Source organism: Scaptodrosophila lebanonensis, unplaced genomic scaffold (genome assembly GCF_003285725.1).
Source record: "Scaptodrosophila lebanonensis strain 11010-0011.00,11010-0021.00 unplaced genomic scaffold, SlebRS2 tig00001418-arrow-arrow-pilon, whole genome shotgun sequence".
NCBI classification, from domain to species: domain Eukaryota; kingdom Metazoa; phylum Arthropoda; class Insecta; order Diptera; family Drosophilidae; genus Scaptodrosophila; species Scaptodrosophila lebanonensis.
In genome coordinates, this window is record NW_022060744.1 from 1,017,906 (window position 1) to 1,028,430 (window position 10,525).

General features: G+C 37.1%; 1 protein-coding gene across 1 annotated transcript; it reads right to left on the reverse strand.

The window, feature by feature from the left end:
* Positions 1-3,956: 3,956 nt before the first annotated feature.
* On the reverse strand, positions 3,957-10,489 carry LOC115633296 (probable serine/threonine-protein kinase nek3). The gene is made up of 6 exons (XM_030530708.1): positions 10,275-10,489; positions 9,084-10,125; positions 7,194-8,300; positions 6,322-6,574; positions 4,749-6,249; positions 3,957-4,352 (listed from the first exon to the last, which is right to left on the reverse strand). Exons 1-5 carry the CDS (start codon positions 10,286-10,288, stop codon positions 5,339-5,341), a joined length of 3,327 nt encoding a protein of 1,108 aa, XP_030386568.1. The 5' UTR covers positions 10,289-10,489; the 3' UTR covers positions 3,957-4,352; positions 4,749-5,338.
* Positions 10,490-10,525: the final 36 nt, after the last annotated feature.

A 10,525-nucleotide genomic window follows, 5' to 3' on the forward strand; every position in this document is an offset into this window, starting at 1 on the left:
CCGGCTGGCTTGGCGTTATTCCTTTTTTGTTTCCTCCTATGAAACTCACCACCCCACCCCCCATTTTATTCAACTCTCAAGAGGAGACTCTTCGCGCGTTCACACTCGCAGCAATTCCTGCAATTTCCTGCATGCGAATGCGAATTGCGGTAGCTTTCGTTAAATAAAATATCTTACAGCTGAATTGCTAATAAATAAATGTTTTGTTGATGTTTTTTCATATACAATATATGTATATATAAGTATATATATATATAAGTATATATTTTTATAATTTTGTCGTTTATTCAAAGTTTATTATTAAAGTAACGCTTAAGTTTTTACAAATCATTTTCGGTCATAATTCATAATTATCTGTTCATCGTCTCGTCATTATCATTTTGTTATACATACATATATGAATGTACATATACATATATAAATGAATATATATATATATTCATTTATATATATATTTATATATAGATATGTACATTCATATAGATACATATATATATAGCGTGTAAATATATATAATTAATTGTTGGTATAATGCAGTCTTTACGGCAAAACAAAAACAGAATTATACTATTTCATTTTCATTTTGTTTGTTTGTTTGTTTCTCTTTCAATAATAATAATAAAAAATATATATATGTATATATATTATTATATATATTAGGTGTGTTTTAAATGTTTATGAAACCAAATACACTTATTTAGGCCTTTCTTTCTGCTGTTATTGTTGTTTTTGTTGTTGCTTTTTACATTGAACAAAAAAGTTTCTTTCGAAATGAAATCAGTTTTTAACAAATTTAGATATTACTAATGCAAAATTGTTATTGTTGCTTTTGTTGTTTAGTGTGTATGTGTGTGTGTGTGTGTGCTCATTTAATGTGTTTCTCTTTGTTTTTGTCTTTACGTTTATATTTTGTGTGTAATTTTAGTTTTTTTCGAAGGCAGTTAGAAGTGAATTTCACTTTCAAGAAAAAATCTCAACTTGTTTTTATTTGCATTATTTTAGTTAAAATTAAGTGGCCTTGTTTTTGTTTTCTCTCTTCTCCCTTTTCTGGTTGTTGTTTAATTGCAATTAATTGTTTAGCAGCTCTGTACATAAATACAATTTAATTGATTTTTATTTATATATAAATATGGATGTTTGCTGCTAAATATGTGGCTTAATTATATTTTTATCATTTTAGTCGTAGTTCAATTTGTTGGTTGGTTTTTATTCAGATTGCTATTTGCGTTTGGCTTAAGATTAGTATTCATATTTGTTTCTGTCTCTCCTTCCGCTCTCCACTTACAGACTAAACAGCTAGAGTTGCAATTACGTTAGAAGTTTTACATTTTTTCACGTTTATTTGTTTTTCTTTTCCAACATACACATAAAAAATACAATACATGTATGTATACAGATTTAAATTTTTTCTTATGCTTCTTTTTTCTTCTTCACATGTTGTTGCTTTACATTTACGCTTTTATTTGTTCCCTAAAGGCATTTCAAATTTAATTTTATTAATAATTAAATTTTGTTTTGTTTTTTTATGTATTATATTGTGGTGTTGTGGAACAGAGGAAAATAAATACGATTAAAAAAATAAAACGAAAATGTTTTGTTGATATTTTGGTTTCGTGATTTTGTTGTTATTTTGATTATGCATAAATTTAACGATATGAACGAACGCTCTCCCTCTCTCATCCACTCTCTCCAACTTTCCCTTTCCTCCGACTCCCTCTCTATATGTAGCTGTATTTGTGCATTACATACATATAGATATGTGGATAATAAGCGATTTAAGCAGAAACGCAAGTCAGCATTGGACATGAAAGACATTTTACAGTTGTTTTTCAATTTTTCCTTTTTTTTCGTTTTTTTTTTTTTTGTTCTTCTTTTAATCATATGTTTAAGGTCTCTCAAGGTGTGATTATGTTAGTAGTGTGTGTGTGTTTTAATGTGTGTTATGTATACAAATGTGCTGCAGATCATTGTTGGGCCTGGCCTGGAAGCGAGATATCCTGTTCTTTAGTAGATAAGTAGTACAGAGTTATGTATGCAAAGGAGGTAACAAACATATGGAAGTTATTATAAAACTTTTTGCACAACATGTGCATTATTTGCAGGCATTATTTAAAAAAAAAAAAAATTTTTTTTAGCTTGGCTGACAGTTTTTAACTTGATTTTGTTGAGTATCTGGTAATACATATATGTGGTTACTTTTCTTTTTCTGATAAAATAAAATTGGCTATGAGCAACTGCACTCTTGTAAAGAGAATTCAACAGTTTATAAAAGATAAAAATGTCAATTTATTGAAAAAACTATTTCAAATTGTTTCATGATAAAAAAATTAAATAACTGTAATAATATAAAAACAAATATAAAATTGAAACTTTTCTAAGATAAAATTGTCAAAGAAATTCAAATACAATACACACTTGCTCTCCAGTGTATATTCACGACAAACGGTTCGTTTATTATTTTTAATATAGGAATAATTTAATTAACGGCGTTATTTTGGCTGACTTGGCTGACTTTGCTGACTTTCCTCTCTCTCTCTCTCTCTCTCTCTCTCTATTTACGCTCTCGCAAAATTTAGCCCGCCTTTTTCGTGTTGTTGTATGAACATATGTACGTACATTTAATTTAATTTTTGCATTCTTCTATGTTGTTGTGAAATGTTTCATTGAAATAAAAACTTTTTATTGCTTATGCTCTTTGTAGCTATACGATTTTTTGTATGCATATGTATGGATAATTTAAAACACATGTATATAAATGTTCGTATGTATGTGTGTGTGTGTAATTATACTTAAAATAAAGTTTCTCTTTTTATTTTAACAACACAGGAACAGTTTTTTTTATCGCTACTTAGCTTCATAATAATATGCAATGGGTGAGGCAAAAAAAAAAAAAAAACATACTTTGCTTTTTCAACTTATACCCAATAGCAGGCTACACACGACGTAATTATTATCGAAACACACCTTTTTTAGGTCTTAATTAAAATACATAATGTATGTATGTACATAGTATGTATGTTGTATGGTTGTATGTACGTATGCTTAGAAGTAAGGCGACAAAAAAATCCCGTTATCTTTTATGTATATATTCTGCTCCGTTCATACAACTATTGCAATATGCTTACAGTTAAAGTGTGTGGGTTGACCAAATTTATAAATTAAAGTTAATTTGTTTAGCATTTCGTTTGCCGTTGCTTGCTGGCTAGCCGGCTTATTATTGGTTTATGACCAGAGAGTGTATTAATTTGCGAATATATGTATATTTAAAAAACATACTATATATGGGCATGCGTTTTGAATGTTTTAAGAAGCGACTCACATAATAATAATAATAGCATTTTAAACGAATATAATATATAAATAAACTATTACGACTAATGCGCGCTGCTGCTGCTGTTTGATCACCTTGATCTTCCTTACATCCTCTCCAGCATTTAGAACACACTTTGTTTCTATCTTGTACGCTAATTATCATAATCATCATCTTTATATGTATGACATATGTATCTGGCTTTATAAATTAGTTAATTAATTAATTGCGCTGTCTAGCAAAATGTTCATATTAGTTTTTGGTTCCAGGTCGTTAGAAAAAAAAAGAAAAAAAGTTTAATCATATATATATATATATATATATGTGTGTATAATTAATTATACAACTAATTCGTTACTATGAAATGTTTTTGTTTTTTGTTTTTCTTTTGCAATTAACTAGCAATACAAAATATTAATTACATTACCATTAAGCTTATTTACGAACCATTTAACTGACAAAGTTAAGATAGACCGATAGATCGATAGTTACGATAATAAACTAAACGTACTTCATATCCTAATCGATAGCAACTAAGTTTAAACGAGAAAATAACACTAAACCCTATTGCGTGTGTGTGTGTGTTCCACATATTCATACACATATGCATGAATGTATCTATGTATGTATGTATTTAGGCATGTAGTAGTAGTAATAGTTAGTTTATTTATAGATTACAGTATTCATAGGCGGTGGTTTGCTCACATAGATCTACATCTAAATAAAAAAAAAAAACAAAAAAAACCTCGGGGCATTGTTGTAATCTGTCGTGATCGATCTTTTCTTCATCTTCTTTTTCTTTATTCAATCGCTGCTTTCCGTCTCTTCCTTGCTTGTGGTTGTTGCTGTAGTTGCTGTTGTTGCTATTCTCGGCTTCCAAATACGTAACTGATGCATACGTATATGTACATATATATATATATATGTTATATATGTCGGTTGATTATATCCGCAGTTCACATCAAATCGACGACGTTATTGTTATTGCGATTTTTTTGTTTTGTTTTTTCTTCTTCTTAAAATAACTGTCTCTAAATGTAACCTGAAACGATGAAGAAACAGATAATATAATACTTATAGTTATTTCTTTTGTATTTTTCTTTTCTTATTGTTTGGACATTTTTAAGTCAGAATATAGATAGAGCTGATGAAAACAATTTTAAAAACTTTGCATTCTTAGAAAATAAATTTAAATTCACAATTTATAAAACATCTTCTTTAAGTTCAAAGTTTAAATGAATTTCAAACCAATATGGATTTAAATTGGAACTAAGAAAACATTTTTAAACGCTTTGACGATAGGAGTGGTGGAAAATAAGTAAAAAATTTGACATTTTCAATATAAATTTGGAGAACCAAATGGAAAACAAGCTAACGTTCTTTCCAATATTTAAATGTTGGAATACAAGTGCAAATCAATTTAACTCTTAACTCTTACCTTAAATGTAAATATTTGGTTCTCGTTTTTACTATTTTAATATTTTTGTTGTTGCATCCGTTTTGCTGTTTGCTGTCTGTTTTCTCCGCTTCTTTCCATTAGTTTTTGTTGTGTTCTGTTTGGTTTTTTGATTTGCTTTTTATGCGATTTTGGAAAGCAAAAGATTTCGCGACTCTGCCGTTTATGTTATTTTTTTGATTCTTGGTTTTGGTCCAAAAAAATAATTTTAAACAAAGGGGACTGGATTTGTGTGTGTTGTGTTGTGTTGTTGGTCGTTGTTGGGTCCTCTGCTGCTTTTGTTTAAATTATAAATGCGCGCCCACTGCAAACATAATCTGTGCTTTCTTCGCTCACAAAACTGCCACCATAATCCATCCGTCATCCATAATTTACATATTTTTAAAGTCCCAAATCATGTTTTCCTTCTTCTTTTTGGCGTGTTTGTGTGTGTGTGTTTGGGTGTGTGTTGGGTGTTTTTGAGTGTGAGTGTTAGGTGTTTCCTAAAAATCTAAAAATTTGGCATAGGCAACTCGTTCGTATCAACAAAACACAATTCTCAGACAATTGATTTGGTTTGCTGGCTGATTTCCTCAATACTGACAACCCAGATCGTCGTCCTCCTCGATCAGATCGTCCACCTTGAAGCCGTGCGGCGACGAGGAACGGCGTCTTGCATTGGGCGCATTCCGGCCTCGGGAGCTGCTTTGCTTCAGCACAGACTCCACGGGCGGACGTCTACGATTGCCGGCAATTCCGATGCCCCCATTTCCTCGAACTCCGCCGCTGTTAAACCCACCGTAGCCTCCGCCTCCTGCTACTCCGCCTGCTCCTCCTCCTCCTCCACCACCACCACTAACACTACCACCACCGGGACCCGACATGCGATTTGCCAAAGCGCTGGCATTCGCCGTAGCTGTGGAGCTGGGATCGTTATAGCGGGGTCGCTTATTCTGCAGCTTGCTGGCCCAACATTCTGTGGCGCGACGACGCGCATTGGCACAGATATTGGAGCTACTGCTGCTGCTGCTGCTGCTACCGGTGGTTGTGGTGGTGGCGCCGCTGATGATGCCGCTTGAGGTGCTCGGCCCATTGGCCTCGTTGAAAGGGATGTGGCGACGCTCCAAATTTGTCTGCTCCTCCAGGTGGCGATACTGCTTATACTGCTCCAATAGTTGCGGGGAGGCGATTGTCGCGTTCGTTAAACCGCAGGTGCTCAGACTATTGTTGTTGTTATTATTAATATTGTTGTTGCTATTGCTGTTGTTGTTGTTCAGAGTGGTGTGGGCAGGGGTCATGTTGACAAACAAATCGTTCTCGGCCGCTGTCTTGGCCTTGTCGGCGAGTGCCGCCTCAATGTCAGCGACCGAAGGACCCGCCAGTCCCAACTTTCCCTGCTTTTGACGCAAATGAAGCAGCTCCTCCGCCGATCTTTGCTTGCGGAACTCGTGCACCAACGGATATATGTGCTGTATGGCCGATTCCACATCATTGACGCTGGCGGCTGCAATATTTGGAATTATTAGAATTATTAGAGACAGATTCCCTCTAAGAAGTGCTTCAAAGTGCCACTCACCAGTCACTGTAATGCTGCCTGTGGAGAATATTTTGAGCGTCGCTTTGGGCGTACGCATCTTATAGGTAACGCCTGGATGCAGTTCTGGTTCGTAGCTGGCATTCTCGCGATGCCGCTCCGAAAAATTGACTATTTTTATGGCCCATGGCATGCTGCAGGTCCCCAAAACATTCACAATCCGGAAGTTCTGGAAACGAACCGGGAAGCCCAGTTTCCCCAGACACCGGGCATACCGACGAGCTGCAATTTTTGCCTGAAAAACAACAACAACAAGAATACGTTTTAGAAATAAATTTTGTAAGTCGTTACAAGTTTGATAATTAATGGTCAGATCGGCAAATAGTTTGCGCACAAACTTGTTCAATTGTAATAGATAAGTCAATCCTTAAATGCTTTTGTCAGACTAGTCTACAGTTATGGTCACACAGAGAGATTATGTTCATACACCTCCTACAATTGTAATCATTAAGTGTATATAATAAACATTCCAGAAGTAATATTGATATCTAGATCTCAGCTATGGCCACACAGATTATTTTCGGAGACATTTGAGTTATATACCGTTTTAGAAAGTGGAGTACTCTCATAATGTTGCCCCAGAGTTTACAAAGTTTGTTCAATAAAGGTCAGACAGGCAAATAGTTTGCATAAAAATTCGTTACTTTTTTATGGTAAGTGAATCCTAAAGTTGTTTTGTTAATGAACTTTCTAAAAGTAACTGGTATGGTCACGCAGGCAGATTATTTGCACGCAAATTCGTCAAATTTACCATCCACCTACTACAATAGCGTTTTTTTTTTTTTCAACTTCTGTATCTGATGATTCTCTGCTGGGTATTAGGGGCTGCCAGTGCAGGGGGGTTTGCTGCTTACCTGCGCCTCTGAGGTGGCGCCCGTGCACGTAATGCGGCCCGATGACCAAATGGAGGCCGTGGTATAGGGGCGACGGAGCTTCATGGTAACCATGCCGTTCTCGCGCCTATATTCGACATTGGAGCCGTGGAGAGCGATCTCGCGCAGCTTGAGGTGGCAGCGCACGCTGAAGGAACAGACCACATTGTTGATGACAATGTCCAGTTCGGGCTCGGCCTCATCGTCGCCCTTAGCAAGGGATATTGGCTCCTGTTGCTCTTGCAGCTTTATTGTGGTTGCCTCTGTGGGATCAAGAGTAGCAGCATCTGTGGGGCTTTTTATTGCTTCTTCTGTTGGCGCGTCGCCAGACATCTCACTTATGATCACAGTCTCCAGCTGTTGTTCTTGCTTTTGGTTTGTTACTGATGCTGCATTGATGTACAAATCAGATTTTGATGTGGATGGACGTGGAAGAGCGGCGGGCATTGACACGCCCATGAACAGATTAGAGCCCACGCCAGCCAACGTTGTTGCTTTGTTGCCATTAGGAACTGTCGTCTTGTCATTGCCGATGCCGCCGATCCCGCCATGCGACGCGAATATCAGCGGCTTGTTGCCATTCAATAGCATCATGGCATCGCCATTGAGCAGCTTGCGCTGACCGGCAGCGAATAATTGAAATGTCGCGCCTGTTCCTCCAACACCACCTCCAGCAGTAGCACCACCACTACCACCGCCGCCACCCAATGGCTGGATGGGCGGCGGCAAGGTCTGTGGTTTGCCTATTTGCGAGAAGTGCCGTACTGGCGTTGTCACTGTGGTGATGCCGCCTGTGGTGCCACCAGCTGTACCACCAACGGCTGTATTGCCCAGGCCCTTAGCTGCTATAAAACTGGAGGAAGGGGCCAAATAGACTCGCGGCGCATTCGCCAAAACTGCGCTGCTTTGGGACGTCGTCGTCTTAAGGCTGCCATTCAAATTTCCCTTTGGAATGCTGACCATTTCGTTTTGCATGAGCAGACTGGTTGATTGAGGCGGCGGATTGCCAGCCCTGGCCAGGCCACTGGTACTGATTATGTTTCCTGATCCTGCTTGATGATGCTGCTGCTGTTGTTGCTGTTGTAGTTGCTGTTGAAAAGAAGAATATACTAATTAGTTAACCAACATTGCAAGATCTGTCTTAATAGCTTATGCGATTCCTTTTGATTCTAAAAATTGATTGATAAAAAACTTCTCTACAATTGTCTGTACTCTCAGCTCACAGCTCCCTACAGCTGATCATATGTTTTAAAAGATGGAAGATGCGATTTAAGTATTTATTTTTATATAAAAGACAAAGAAGAAGAATCGAATTAGTTATTCAACATTGGAATATCTCTTTCAGTAGGTAATGCGATAAACTTAAGTATATTAAGGAATTTTCAGATAAGATAAATTATTATTAATTATTCCCACATATTCGAATACTCTATAGTCAATTAATATTATAACTCTTGCATTTAAGTTTGTTTTTTTTTTTTTTTCACATAAGCATTTGTATCTATATATGTATGTGCATTGTTGTTAACTACAGAGAAATGTTAAATAAATTAACATGCCTTTTCTGTTGCCTTGCTGTTCAACTCTGCGATATTGTTGAGGAACTCTAAAATCTTAATGATTACCGACATCTTATAGGTCTGTTCATGTTTTCAATTTTAATTCAATTCAATTATACTTTATAATATTCAAACAGTGTTTTTTTTTTTTGACTGTGAAATAGTGTTTTGAAACTCAAGAATCCTTATAAGTGACTTCAAAATTGTAGGTCTATTCCTGTGTGGTTAAATTTGAACATTTCCACAAAATGGGAAATTCGAGTTTAGCTGCCTCTTCCCCAAACACATATTCGTGCGGATCGGATTATATTACCTTAAGTTGTTGCTGCTGTTGTATTAAGGCCTGATACTGGCTGAATGTGAGAACGCGGCCACTGTTGGCAGCGGATGCATTGGCATTGGGTTTGGCTACCGGCGGATTGCTAGCGACGGTACGGAGCGGTGGTCTAACCACAATATACGGCTGCAGCTGCTTCAGCTGATGCTCCTCGAGCTGTATACGTTCCGGCGGCAGATTTGGGTATCCGGGACGAGCTTTGGTGAATATTGTCGGCGAGACTGTAAGGATAGTTGATGGCGGTTTCGGTGCCGATGCTTTTAAAGCTAATTGGGCTGCCTCAGCACGGGTTATATGGGCAAGTAGTCGAGCACTTGGTGAGACATATGTTGACGATGCCGGCACTTCTGGTTCGCTCTTAGCTGCAGCTGTTATTTGTCTTTGTATTTGTTCCTGCTGCTGTTGCAGCAATGTTGCCATGCCACGATTACCCTTAATTTGCGGACGATGTAGTGTATTAATTGTTATCGGATTCTTACGTTGATGCTTAGTAGCGTTGGTAACGATAGATCCGGAAACCTTAAATTGCAAATCCTCAACTCTGCGTTGAGCTTGATCTTTGGGCTGAGTGTAGTTGTTGTTGTTGGTGGTGTCCTGATCGACGACCAACTCAGTTGCAGTTTTTGCGTTGTTGTTGTTCTTGTTATTGTTATTGTTGTTGTCGCTGTCACTGTTCTCGTTGTTGGCCTTAACTGTGAATGCTGGCTGTAAATTTTGGTCGTCTTCGGCCCTAACAGCGAAATTTGGATTCAAATTTTCAATGTCTTCGTCGTTAACAGTAAATGTTAACTGTGGTTGCGCCTGCTGCGGTTGTGGTTGCTGCCGCTGCTCTGTCTGATGCTGCTGCCGCGAATGTGACTGGAAATATGCTTCTGCAAGGGCGTCAACGTCGACGTCGTCGTTGTCGTTTTCAGAGTCCGAACTGAGCCCGTCTCGGGTGACGATGTTATTAATGGTGTATTCGGCCAGCGATTTCTTCAACAGCTGCTGCAACTCGAAGTCACTAGGCAGGTCACTACTGTAGGTGTTATATGTAGGCTTATTAAGTTATATAGTATTTTAAAAAGCTGACTACTAAAATGGTGTGTGTGTAATTGCTGTGTTGTTCGTGTTGCGTTGCAAGTTTTCTGTTGTTGTTGGTGTTGTTGTTAATAAAAGCAAACTTACTGTTCCTCGGCCATGTTCTTCTTATTTCTAATTTTCTTGCTATTTGTTTGCTTGATCTTACTTGTCAACTTGCTATTATGTACTCCTTCTTTTTCGTCTGGCTTTCCTATGCAATTTGTTGTTTGTGTAAATTATTCGCTAGTGTGGTTGTTGATTTTTTTGTATATAAGGCTTTAAAGTGAGTTTGGTTGTAACTGTTGTGTGTGTTTGTTGTTGTTAATGTTGGTGTAATATATTTTTGTGTTTTACGC